The sequence below is a fragment of the Heloderma suspectum genome, chromosome 16 (assembly GCF_057233095.1).
Source record: "Heloderma suspectum isolate Gila_16-S chromosome 16, 16-S_ref, whole genome shotgun sequence".
Classification (NCBI taxonomy): domain Eukaryota; kingdom Metazoa; phylum Chordata; class Lepidosauria; order Squamata; family Helodermatidae; genus Heloderma; species Heloderma suspectum.
Window position 1 is genome coordinate 18,756,807 of NC_139473.1, and position 14,013 is coordinate 18,770,819.

General features: G+C 48.7%; 1 protein-coding gene across 4 annotated transcripts in view; it reads right to left on the reverse strand.

Moving 5' to 3' along the window:
- The window catches only part of DTX2 (deltex E3 ubiquitin ligase 2), a 44,328-nt gene that overhangs the window by 12,776 nt on the left and 17,539 nt on the right, over nt 1-14,013 (reverse strand). For 3 of the 4 annotated variants that reach the window (XM_084823032.1, XM_084823031.1, XM_084823028.1), the window contains exons 4-5: nt 12,092-12,150; nt 4,518-4,649 (exon numbers count right to left, since the gene is read on the reverse strand). In XM_084823032.1, coding sequence (XP_084679158.1) covers nt 4,518-4,649; nt 12,092-12,150 — 191 coding nt within the window. The remainder of the gene's footprint in view (nt 1-4,517; nt 4,650-12,091; nt 12,151-14,013) is intronic. The other variant, XM_084823029.1, reaches the window with a different exon arrangement.

Genomic DNA, 14,013 nt, shown 5'->3' on the forward strand with positions numbered 1-14,013 from the left:
TGCCAGGCAATTTCCAGAAACCCATAAGCAGGTCATAAAGGCGACAGCTGCCCTCCAGGAAGTAGTCTTCAGTGGCAAAGAACCTCTGAAGCTGGACGTTCCATTTTGCCATCGTGGCTAACAGCCATTGACAAAAAAGGGCCCACGAGAAACAATATCTATATCCCCATGAGCTATCACAAGGTTGGACAACTTGTGGCCCTCCAGATGTTTTGGCCTACAACTCCCATAATCCCTCATCATGGGCTATGCCAGCTAAGGGTTGGTGGAAGTTGTAGGGCAAACCATCTGGAGAGCCATAAGGTGCCCACTCCTGCCCTAACTGGTGTGCACCATCCAGGTCGGAACAGAAGCCTTATAGTAGCATTTGCGGCTTGGAATGTGCGTGTGTGTGAGAGAGAAGGCCTTCCAGATGTTGTTTGACTACAACTCCCACCACCCCCAATCAATTGACCGAGCTGGCTGGGGCTGATGGGAACTGTAGTCCAACATCTGGAGGCCCACAAGTTGTCCACCACTATACAGTATGGGGAGATCTTTTTTTTTAAAACCTCATGACATGCATCGTCCTGACCCAGAACCCCCAATCCAGGATGTAAGCCAGATTTCCACAACCTAATGCCCCCCAGATGTGTTGGACTGCAACTCCTATCATTCCATCAGGGATGGGAGTTGCAGTCCGACACATCTGGAGGACACCAAGTTGGGCAAGTTTGCTATAAAGCTGCCATGGGCTCAAGCAGCCTCAACAGGGCTCATCTGTCCTCAGCATTTTGTAGGTGCAGGAAGAACTTTGAGCACAGAACCTTCTCAATTCAGTTTGGATGGGTTTTTTTTAAAAAAAAAAAACACCTAAATTTACAAATGAATGTACCTCTGCATACTTGGGGAGTTACCCAAATATGCAGACTCCACTGGGGGGGGGGGGGTGTCATCATTTGGCTTCCAAGCTGGGAACACCGAAGTCCATCATTAGAGGGGCTGACTTTGACGCTCAACCTCTCCCCGGCCTCGAATGTGCCTGGCCCCCATAGCTGGCAGCTCTTGACACATCCAGCAGCAGCAAATGCTGTAAGTTCATTATGCATTATGTAAAGAAACATGTCCATTTGCCTATGTTGATTCTACAGCCTAGCCCATCCCATTTCTTTGGGTGAGCCCTAGTTCTAACATTAGGGGAGAATGAGAAACAGTACATCATGCATAGTTCTAAAAACTTCTCTCATATCCCCCACTGAACCATCTTCCCTCCCCAGATTAATCTCCCCTCACCCCCAAATGGCTTAGCCTTCCCTGGTAGGGAAGGTGCTACAACCCTACATCAAGGGTAGGCAAAAGGTACCTTGGGATATACTGGCAGATGTATGGAGGATTTGTAGGCAAGAGTTTCTGACTTTCAATGGTTTAACATGGCGCACAACCCACAGACCCTCACAAGTTTAACTGTCCCCCCCCCCCCGGTGATTTCCTGCCAATTGTACTGTCATAGTTGCGGTGACTGCCTCCACTTGTCACCCTCAGTTGCTAGTCTTCTCTCCAACCCCCGTCCCCAGCAATCCTGATAAAGGTCGCTCCTTCCTCCCTGGTAGCAGCAAGCAAAGAACTACCTGTATCGGCACCAGTCATGTGCGCGCACACACATACATGTGTGCACCTATGGCCCGACCCCCGAGCCAGCATCACATACGGCCCTCAGAACTAAAAAGGTTGTGCACCCTTGGTGCAACGACTGCAAAATGTAAAAGGCTCACTCTCTCACACTCACACACACACACACACCCATCCTGCTAAATTAGGTTGCTCAAAAAGAATGCTTGGGGGAAAAACTAGAAGTGGATTTTAGTGTGAAAGGCCTTAAGAGCTTGGTTCTGGTACAGATCACTGATTCCTGGGCTCAGAGACACCCTGTTCCTTAATTCTTCGCATTTGTCAACCTGCCTGTATTTTGCACCTTGCTCCAGGTGGATCTAGCTAAAAGCAAAGCAGATCTTGCAAGCCTGACATCTGCCCTCTAGGTAATTCTGGTTGCTCTTCTGCGACTCCCTACATAGGTGCTGTACCCATCTGTGTGTGTACAGCAGCATTCAGTCCAACACATCTGGAGGGCACCAGGCTGGGGAAAGCTGGTGTGGAACACCCTCCATTGCACGTATACCCGGAAGCATACTGCTAATTTAGCACATCGAACAAATTAACACCACAGGTGGCCCCTGTGTCAGCCACCCAGAGCGAGAGTGGGGCATACGTAAAATGTTTAAAAGGGGATGGAAGTTCCGTGGGGAAAATACTAGCAGACGTGAGGAGCTACAGTGTACTGGACTACCAAATAAGCCTCCCAAGAGGACCGGACAGCCCCAGAGCAGACCATTCTTTTCAACTCTATTTTACTTTGCTTACTTTGATAGCTATTTTGTGAGGCTTGACTCGTTTGCTAGAGTTATCGGCTGTCTCAGCAGCAGTCCCAAGAGGTGTTCAGATGCAGTATTTGCTGCTGTCCCAAGATTAGCAAAATGCCTGCTGCCTCCCCAACACTGTTCTCACTCTGCATAGGGGGCCCAGGATGATCAGAAAGACAGAAAAACATTTTGGTTTGCAGAGGTTAAGGGGTGGGAGGATGCTTAGGCTGCTTGTGACATTCTACAATTCAAAGGGTAGAATGCTAAATTTCTGGAGGATCCTGCTATGGAAGGGCACAAGGGGACAATGTGGCCCTTTGCAGCTCCATGTCACAATGGAACTGGGGCTCTGCTCTGTGGTACTTTTAAATGCAGGATTTGAAAAATCATTTGGGGGCACTGGACAAGTAGAGCTGCATCACCAAGGAAGAATTTCCTTTTAAACAGAAGCAACGTCTGACTGAGAGTGCAGTCCTGTACATGTCTGCTCTGAAGGAAGTCCCTCGGAGTTCAACGGGGCTTCTTCCCAGGAAAGCAGGTAGAGGATGGCAGCCTACAATGTTGATCTGAAATGTTTTCTTGTAGTTGCAGGTCCTGTTTTAAGCATTCTTCTCCCAGGAGAAAACCCAAATCGAACCACTGCCCTGGGACTGCTGAAGCAAGGGCAAAGAATGCTCTGGCACCCTCCTCTGGCCAAAGGAACAACAGCCACCAATTGCTATTCAACCAAGAACACAGCAAGGGAAGATCAGCATGGCCCGAACTGCATAGAAATGTCTGCTCATAGCTCACCACTTTGTTCTGGGCCTTGAGGAACTGATCTTCTTTCCTTACCTTTCTCCTCCCCTCCCTTTCCCTTGTGTATCTTGTCCTTTTAGTCTGTATGTTTGATGGCAGGGCCTCTCTCTTTTTTTTTTGATAATGTGAGCCGCTTCAGGGGACAATGTTTGTCTGAGAAGCAGGATAAATATGCAGTAAATAACTAAATATTTATCAAGGAAGAAGTCCTGCCAGACTAATTTTCTGATCTCTAGATTTACTTGGAGAGAGAGGAACAGAATTATCAAATGAAATACCTGTAACTTTAAAGATCTGAATTCTACCTGGGCCTGATCGAGCATAGAGGTTGCCAAGGACAACCAGGGATTTGCCCACTTAACAGTGCATCCAAATTAAATCATAATGTAACCTTAAGACAGCCTTCCCCAACCTGGCGCTCTCCAGATGTGTCGGACTACAAAGCCCAGCATCCCCCAGCCAGCACATTTGGAGGGCACCAGATTGGGGAAGGCTGCCTTATGGTGTTTAAAACCTCGAGGCGGCATGCAACTTTCATAAATCAGTTTAGGGCGCAATCCTATGGAGACAGCCTCCAAACTCAGAGGCTGACGACTATCCAATGCAGGGTGGCTAGAGCACAGAAGCAATCCTTGCCTCCACGCCCTAGCAGCCCTGCATTTTTGGCTAGACAGGGAATTTTTGCCTGTCTAGCCAGGGAGCTTTGGAGCAGGAAAGGGAGGCCACACAGGATGCTGCGTGACACGGCTTCCACATCTCCTCCCCCGGGACCACCCCTTTTCCCCTGTTTCCAGCAGCACGGTTGCTGGGAACTACAGTCAGAGCCCTGGCTCCAACCTTGGTTCCCAGAAACCGAAAAACCATATAGCCCTCTAAACAGTGCCTAGTGGCCATAGGATTGCTCCCCTAAAGACTTGAAATCACTTTAGTATCAGACCTAAGAAGGTGAACTAGTGCTAATTTGATGAGCTGCATATGAATGTCAGAATATCACCAACGTGTACTTGGCTTAGCATGAAAAGCCCTGCGATGGTTGGCTTCTCTATTCAAGTGCACAGGCGGTCTTTGGGAGTGCTAGAACAGTCATGCAGATCTGCAAAGTCTACAAAGCAGCCACGGGTGGGCAGAGATGGTTTCAAGGTTCTCTGCAGCAAAACACAAGCCATTCCTGTGTGGGGCGAGCATCCCAAGCCATCCAGCAGAACTATTTTCCAGAGAAGCCAGAAATGAAGGAAGGAAGGAAGGAAGGAAGGAAGGAAGGGAATGCAGAAAAGGACGAGGAGGAGAAGGCAGCAGCTGAAGGAGTCCAAGGAAATCAGCTACCTTTGGCGAGCACTCTCCTCCCCTCCTTAACTGAGCAGGGGTTTTTAGAGGCTCTACGAACTCTGGCGGGCAGAGGCGCCTGGGTGAGGTGCACAGGAAATCCGGGGACTGACATCAGAAAGGCCATCATGCCTACAGGGGACATGAGATCGTCATGCAAGGGGTGAGGGGAAAGAGTGGGGCAGGTGGAAAGAAATAATTTGTGAGAAAATAAAAACCCACCATAACCTTGAGTCAAGAACGTGATTCAACAAACGTTTAAAAAAATCACAAAGCAAACACAACAGGTAAGGAAGCAATTCAGTATAAAAGGGAGAGTGGATCATTTGGGGTGGAAAACTCCTTCCATGTATTTCTCCCAAAGGACTGACATTTTAGGAGGACACAATGAGGTGGGTCAAACACCAGGCACATATGCAACTGGCCCAATTCAGACAATGGTTTTGGTGATCAGAAATGCGCACACACACACACCCTTCCCTCTCCTTCACGTTTGAGGAGGGGAGCAAAAGCCTCTGCTTCCACCTTAGAACAAACCACAGTTTCACATTGCACCCAAGCTTTAGGAATGTGGTTTGCTCTAACCAGAGTTTGTTAGAACACACAGAATCACAGTGTGGTCTCAGGGGGGAGCTTGAGACCCTGAAGCAGTTTTTCCCCATCATGTAAATCAAGGTAATATGTAATGTGACCAAAAGACCCCCACGATGCATACCAATGGTGTCCAAGGTTCCTGCCCTCACTGTGGCTGCTGAAAAGCACCCAAGCACATGGAAGAGAAGCCCCATGGGCTGAAGAGGATTCTGGGACTATTCTTGCAGGGCCAGAGGCACAATAATGCATTCACAACCATGCATAATGGATAGGGAGACATTATTCTTCCTTTCTCATAATATTAGAACCTGGGGTCATCTAGGGATGTACGAAAATCACTTACCTTTCGGGGATTATGCTATTGTTTGGGGGGAGGCGTTCCGTCCCTCCCCCCGGAATCCTCGCCGGGGGGGGGAAGTGCTCCGTTCCCCCCCCCCCCCAGAATCCTGGCCGGCTGGCTCTGCTCCGCAGGGATTCTGTGGAGCCGCTGGCCGGCTCCGCCAGTGGCCAGACATCCGTCCGCTGGCTAGCAGGGACGCAAATGGCGGCGTCCGTAGCCACCACCGTTTGCGTCCCTGCAGTCAGCCGTGATAGGCTACGTAAATGTTTACGTAGCCTATCACGGCTGATTTAAAAGGAAAAAAAACATGCGTACGCAAATGGCGGTGCCCATGGGCGCCGCCATTTGCGTTCCTTATTTTGGCACGTCTTAGACTACGTAAACATTTACGTAGACCAAGACAACGAAAATAAGGGGAACGCAAATAGCGTAGCGTCTACACTATTTGCGTTCCCCTTATTTTCGCCGTCTTAGTCTACGTAAATGTTTACGTAGACTAAGACGTGCCAAAATAAGGAACGCAAATGGTGGCGCTCATGGGCGCTGCCATTTGCATACGCACTTTTTTTTTCTTTTAAATCAGCCGTGATAGGCTACGTAAACATTTACATAGCCTATCATGGTGTTTTTTAAAAATCTAGCCATGATAGGCTACGTAAATCTTTACGTAGCCTATCACATTTTTTGTTTTAACTGGAAATGGCGGCGGCGGCAGCTGGTCAGAAGACCGGCCGCCACAGCCGCACCACCGCCGGAGCCGCCAGGAAGATCCGCCCAAGATAAGTCCCGTCCCGGGGCGGGGGGCAGACCGTTCCACCACCGATTTCGGGGGGCTGAATGCGCTGGCATTCGGCCTCCCTGAGATCCGTGGCGGAATTCTCTGACATCCCTAGGGTCATCCCATGAAGCTGACAGGTGGGAAATTCAGGGCAGATAAAAGGAAGGGCTTCTCCACACAGTGCATGGAATTTGCTACCGCAAGACATAGTGAGGGCCACCGATTTAGATGGCTACCGATTTAGATGGCTTTAAAAGGGGGTCAGACAAATCCCTGGAGCAGAACGTTATCAATGGCTACTAGCCCGGATAGCTCTATGCTACCTCCAGTATTAGAGGCAGTGTCCCTATGTACACCATTTGCTGGGGAACATGGGCAGGGGGGTGCTGTTGCACTCATGTCCTTGTGGGGTTCCCATGGGCAGCTGGTTGGCCACTGTGTGAACAGGATGCTGCACTAAATGGATTCCTGGTCCGATCCAGCAGGGCTCTTCTTATGTTCTTATTCATGTATTATTTATTTACAGGGTTTATGCACTGCCCTATAATTGACAAGATTACTGAATGGTGGACAACAAAAAGAAACTGGGGGGGGGAGAATAAAATACAGAATTACGGGTACAATCCTATGCACGTCTAGACAGAAAAAAGCCCTGCAACTCCCAGCATTCTTCAGCCAGCACGGCTGGCTGGGGAATGCTAGGAGGTGTAAGACTTTTTTTCTGTCTGAATGTGCATAGGATTGCACCCCAAAATATTAAAAAATCAGATTATGTTACTTAAAACCATGGTCAGTCAGTCAGTGAAAGCCTGTTTAAATAAAAATATCTCCAAGCAGGTGCCGAAAGAAATCAGTGCCTACGTGACATCAACAGGCTCTACTCCGAGCGGACTCCAAACAGACCATAGGCCCATGCAGAACTACCAGGAGCGCATCTGAGGACCGCAGTGACTGGGCAGGCTGTTCAACGTGAAGGCACGCTCTCAAGTTTGTCAGCAGTGCACGTCTCTATCTGTGGTGAGTGCTCATGGAGTCTGCTGCAGTCCGTAAGTGAGAGATAGGTGCAGTCACACCACTTTTGAGACACAGTTAAGACTTCTTGCTACTCCTGACTGAGCATGAAGCTTAGCCCAGTGTCAGAGACGAGACCAGCAGCCTGCTCCCCGGAGTCAGGGATGGGCCAGCCAAAATCTATGGATCTCTGTGCAGGGCACCAGCCAGGCCTGCTGGGCCACAGCGTCACCTCGTGTCGACCGAGAGTGCGCCCTAAACACACCCAACACTTCCCCTGCGCCTCTGTTGCGGTGGAAGACCAGTAGCAATGGGAAAGCTGTGTTTCTAGGAAATTTGTCCAGCACTATTGATCTTCTTCTTATAGAACACCTGATGAACTTCCAAGGAAACCTGCCCCCCCCCCCCCGAGTCTGAAAACTGCTGCACAGGAAAATTTGGTGTACAGGATTTTTGCCACATCACATATTGGTGTACAGTTGGCTCAGCAGAACCCGGCCCTTTACCCACACACAAGCCACAGATGCAATGGCGCAGCAGACGTGTGCGGGGAAGCATTTGGGAGCTGGCAGGCTACCAAACAGGTTGTCAAGGGGCAGAACATATATGGAGTGTACAGGCAGCAATCTCTTACGTGCAGCCCCATGCACACTCCTGGTGCCTAGTTTCTCCTTCTTTGCGAGTGAATGAAGACTGGGGGATGAGGTCCGTGGCATGGGGGGGGAGGGGGGGGAGTATAATGTATGTATTTAAGTTTCTTATCCCGCCACCCATTTCATGGGGGTGCACACATCATTTGTTGCAGAGTTCAGCGACAAGCATAGAACCCCGCTTCCCAAGAATCTTAGCTTTCCTTTTAAGTTTCTAGCCCTTGTGGGTGTGAAGGTACTTCTGAAAGTATGTGGGCAATGCGTGCAACCATCTCAGAAGTCTGAGGGAGGGGCGGCACCGAGTAAGGTTTCGAAGGGTTGAGAGACTGGATTCAATGGCCGGGGAGGCTCTTGCCCCACCCTTATGACTGTCTGAAGGGCCGCTTATTCTTAAACGTGAGCCTGGCTGGCAGGGTTGGATCCATAGTTTGGAGGGCCCTTAGGAAAGACCCCCTCCATGCCCTCCCTCCTTCAGCAAGTCCACTTTCTCACTGCCATTTCCACCTCCTCATCCTCTTTCTCATCCTTGCAACCCGGGGTACACGGAAGCAGCCTCCTTGAAGGTTGTTGTACAATCAAGCGTACTCTGGTAACGGTGCACTGCGCCGGCTAATCCTTCTACCACCTGATCGAACCGCAGCTCGGCGGTGTTGTGGTGGCTACATTTTGGCAGAGCGGAGTTTGGTCTGGAGACGACACGACGATCCTTGCAACTGCTTGCTTGACAGGCAGAGCCAGGGAGCAAGGAGGCCCTGGCGTCTAACTGTTGTCTGGGTCAGAGTGAGAAGTACCTGAACATCCAGGTTGCAATGGTGAAGAGGAGGAGCAACTCCAGGGGGCTTTCGTGGGCCCCTGTGGGCGTCTGGGCCCTCGGCAGGTGCCCCACCATGCTTACCCATGGCACTGGCCCTGCTGGCTGTACAGAAGAGGTCATCGCTGGAGGCGAGACACACGCCGACTGGGGAAGGAGTCCAAAAAGGGCACGCGCGCACGCATGTCTGTGTGTGTGTGTGTGTGCGCGCATGTGTGTGGGATTAGAATGTGCAGAGGGAGAGAGAAAGGAAAGAAGAAAACAGCAGCAATTGATGGCATAAAGCAGGACAGGGTGGTGCTGAAGATAGGAGGGTAGGCAGGCGGAGTAGAGATTTTATGGTGTCGTACCATCTAGCCCTCCACACCCTAGTGGTCGTCAGGCAGCTGCTACTTTCTCAAGGTGGCCAACCTGTGCCTAGGCTGTACCACTTTTCAGACTGCAGGTGGGGGGCTCGTATGACTTAATGTTCCTCCACAGGAGAAGTCCATGCATATAGAAAGGTAGCATGTCAAGGAGAAGGCTAGGTTAGGTGGTTTGTGTCATGCTGGGAAAGAACAATTTATCATTGTTCTTTCTCTCTCTGTTATCATTGGGATTTCTTTTTTGCTGTGGTTTCTCCTCAAGTACCTTTCGCAGACCTTGTCCTAGGGAGAAGCCACTGAGCACAAGAAGCTCCTGAAGGCATGGAGTTTCCTGTTTGCTCAGAAGGTTTCTGCACACAGAACACAAGGCACGTGTCTAGAAATAAGAAGAGGAGGAAAAAAACATAATATTTTTAAAAACATGTTTTTCCCCATGGACAAAACAAGTCCCTGGGGAAAAAACAGGGCTTCCTTTTGAATTTTTTAATGTTTTCTCCTGGGGTGCCTCATTCCTACACATGGCAGTCAGAAGGTGCTGCATAGTTCCATGTCCTCGCTATCTCATCACACCTTGACGTATGGCTGGCTCAGCTGGAAAGCACCACACATGAGGTGGAGGAGGGGGTGTATGAATGTTCCCCATCAGACTTACCCGACCTGGTACCCTCCAGGTGTGCTGGACAGCTCGCTGGGAACAGGAGCTGCAGTCCAATGCACCTGGTTGGAGAAGGCTGTTCTCTGCTGTGTGTCTGAGCCACCATGGCTCATTCGCACATATAAATTAGCCCATCGATAGCCTGGGAGGTCTTCAAAGCACTCAAGCTCAGGCTTCATTAGATGCAGAGGTCTGTGTATTTTGCGCGCAGACAATCCAGATGTTGTGGATTCTGCAACCTCAATACATTATGTAAATTGAGCAAATTCGCATAATTTGTTCTGCCCTTATTTAATATTTTGCCTTGTCACAAGGAGAGGCACTACAAGAGACCTTCCTGCAGTGACTGGAAATCTTGTTCAGGTACCCTTCTAGTTAAGCTTTGCCCACAAGCATCTCTCTACAACCACAAGGACTATAAACTTGTGCTTTTCAAAAAATGTGAAAGCCAAGATTCCTGGAGTGCTGACTGCCCACCTGTTGCCACATGCAGAGATCCTACAGAAGCCCTCGTCCTATGGACGTGTGTTACTATCTGGCATTTTAAGCCATCCACCATTAAAAACGACTGCCTCCATCTGAATCTGCCCCAACGGTTAGTCACCTTCAAAGTCAGGCCCCCTATGGCAGCTCTCGCCAACCTGGTGTTCTCCAGGTGTTGTGGACTACAACATCCAGCATTCCTGACCACTGGCCATGTGGACTGGCGGTGATGGGGGCTGAAATCCAAAACATCTGAAGGCCACCAATTTGGAGAACTCCTATGAGGAGTTGAATTAGCAGGGAGCCAGCAGTCAGATGCTTCCGTTTCTTGCACATTCATCCTGCTTTGGGGGCGGGGGGGAGAAGGAAAGGAGATGACAGCACACCAAACATTTTTTGGGGATCCTTTTCACGGCAGCATTCCCAAGGTGTAATATTGAGGGGAGGGGCTCTTAGACCTATCCACTCCCTTCCCAGAGGTTCAACACATTAAACCTAAGCCAACAACTCATTCCTTGTAACACGGCTTTGCAAGCTACCAAATAGCAAAAAAGAAGAAGATGCTTATAGATGATTAGACCACCAATCAAGGACAGCAGTATCAGCGTTGGAGGGGGGACCCAACTGAACCTGGCCATGGGCTCGAAGTGCTGCAATAGCAAACTACTATCAAAGGAAGAGGAGAGGAACACACCCAGCAAGAGAGTGAGTTATAATAAACAAGAGGAAAGGCATCCCAGGAGTGGAACCCCATTCCCCTTGATTGGCTCCCCCTACTATACACCATTGCAGTGAGATTGTGCCCAATTAAGGGAGACTCTCTCCATGACCACAGCCAGCCATAGGGAGAAACATAACCCCTTCAAAACCCATAGTGACCATGAGAGGTTTTAAGGAGATTGTGGGATGCGACCTCCCATGAGATCGGCTTGACCGTTTTATCTGGACACAAAGATGGAATTTATGTGGCAGCACAGTGGAGGACAAATGAGGCGAATGTTAATGAAAGGTTCTCTGAGGGTCCAGAATTATGCTTTCATCATCATAATCCAGTTTCTCTTTCAACTGTAGGATTCCAGTAGGTTTGTGTGAGAATTTGAATCCCAAGGTAACGGACTGGAGTGCTGTGCTCTGTGGCCTCTGCAATGCACCGCATCTCTGCTTGCAGTATGCTGGTCTAGTTAATCTGTGTAGGTCTCACGTTCGATCCCTTGTGGCTCCAGTTAAAACAGCGGTGGGGAATCTGGTGCCCACCAGATGTTGTTGGACTCCCACTCCCATAAGCCCCAGCCAGCATGGCCAATGGTCAGGGATGCTGGGAGCTGTAGTCCATTGACTTCTGGAGGGCACCAGGTTCCTCATCTGTGCAATACTGCATTAAATAAACCACTAGGCTGGCTGAGTATAAACAGCTTCCTATGTTTATGGGGAGGAATTGTTGACTAGAGACCATAGTTCAGTGGGAGAGCACCAGCTTTGCCTACAGAAGCTCCTTGGTTCAAACCCTGGCATCTCCTGTTAAAAAAGGACTAGGTAGCAGGTGATGTGGAAAATTCCTCTCTGCATGAAACCCTGGAATGCTACTGCAGTCGGAACAGACACTCTGGTCTGATTCGAGTTTAGGGCAGCCTTTTAGGTTAAAAAAAAAAACACTGTCTATGGTAGGACAGCTGTTGGAAATTTGGTAGCCCTCAGGAAGATGGCTTTGTCTGAGGTGAAAGCGAAGTGAACTTATGGACCTTTTAGAACAAAGTAGTCATACCCCCAGGAGGACAAGTGGGCCAACTGGTAAATATCTTGTAGGCCAGATTTGGGCTCAGTGACTGTCAGCTGCTGATGTACAATACTGAGGAATAAAGAGACAAGGGATTGCAGGTGCTACTTTACCTGCCAGAGCTTGGTTCACTTTGCTGGGTCTCTTCATGCTCACCGGTAGCTTTGGTACGCTGAGGAGACAAAAGAAAAATGTTATTGTGCCCATTTTGAAAACAGACTATTAGAGCAACCACAGGGAATAAGCAAAGGATCAGATATACTGAGGGCCGTATACACTCTCTGCTTAAAAAAAAAAAATGTGTGTCCAACCACTGCAAGCGCTCCTCCAAAAAAAAAAAAAAAAAAAAGCTTAATCCTGCAATGTGTATAAATCATGCAAATTTTACATTATTGCACAATTTTTACTACTGCACATACCTCTAAGGGTGGAATGTACTTTACCTCTAAGGGTGGAATGTAATTTACTCTGGTGGGAAACTGCGCAGAGACTGACACTGCCACCAGCACACTTACTCAACAGTTTCACTGCTTTATGAGATTTTCGAGTAGGAACTTGCTTTAAAACAAAACCAAACCAAAAAACAGCACAGATTCTCCAGGAGTTGAATTCTGAGCACGGTACCATAGTCCACACTCCAACCCTAGATATATCCAATTTGCTATTAAAAAAAAAAAAAAACACCTGCCAGACAAATCCCAGCTTAAACCAGTATTTCCTGGTTTCATAAGAACTTAGGAAGAGCCCTGTTGGATCAGACCAAGGATCCATCTAGTCCAGCATTTTGGGAAACACAAAAGCAGAACATGAGTGCAATGGCGCCCTCCCACCCATGTTCCCCAGCAACTGGTGTACAGAGGCATCCTGCCTCTGATAGTGGAGGTAGCACACAGCCATCAGGACTACTAGCCATTGATAGCCTTTGCTGGTGCATAAAAGAGAGCTTTCTATGGGTCTTACAGTCAGATAAAAATCACTGTCCACAGCTCTACAAGGGCATTTGCTTTGTATACAAACCCCTTCCAACAGGAATCAAGAGTTTCCAAATCTAGTAAATATGGAATGGTAACAAGAGAGGAAGTTATCTTGGCCAGCTGGGAAGTACAATGAGAAATTTTCTAATTTGGGGTGAGGGACAGAAGAGAAAGTAGCTGAATGAACAACAGAGCCCAAGAACTGGATAGCAGCAGCTTGCTGCTCAGATTTCCTCTAATCATGTATATTAGATTTTGCAAGCTTCAAGTTTGTAAAAGCCCAGACAGAAGTAATTATACGCTTCCGACTGGAGGCTATTATGGGGAGGGAAAGAGGGAAGCTGGCCAGGGCTGTCTCCTGGCGTTGAAACAGTCCTTTCCACAGCTTAAGCTTCTACCTTGTTCCCAAATGCTAGCCTCACCTTCAAAGACCAGTCACCGTTTACAAACTGCAAGTTTGTTGAAATAAAGGACCACATCATTCCACAGGTGACACAGTGCCATCCTAACACTCAAGTCTAGTTCATGTGTACAAAATAAATAACTTGTATACTAAAGATGCAATCCTATGCATGTTGGCTGGCTGGGGAACGCTACGAGTAGTAGGACTTATTTCTGTCTAAACATGCAAAGGATTGCACCTTAAATTAGCCTTCCCCAACCTAGCATCCTCCAGATGTGATGGACTGCAATTCCCATAATTCCAGGCCAATGGCAATGCTGGCTGGGAATTATGGGAATTACAGCCCAACACATTTGGAGAACACCAGCCTGGAGACGACTGTACAAAATACTTGCATCTGACTGCATGAACCCATGTTACAGAGAAGAACAGGGTGGGAAGAAGGTAGATCAGGATCTACTGGTAGATCTCTGGGTGCCTGACGGTAGATCATCGAGAGTTTGAATCCCAATTGTCTAACAACAGCAACAACTAAAAAACTTCTTCTTCTCCTAAACTAGGTTGCTGAAAAAGAGTGTTTGGGGTGGGGTGGGGGAACCAAGAGTGGATTTTTGTGTGAAAGGATTTGTGGGCTTGGTTCTGGTTGTTGTTCAGTCAT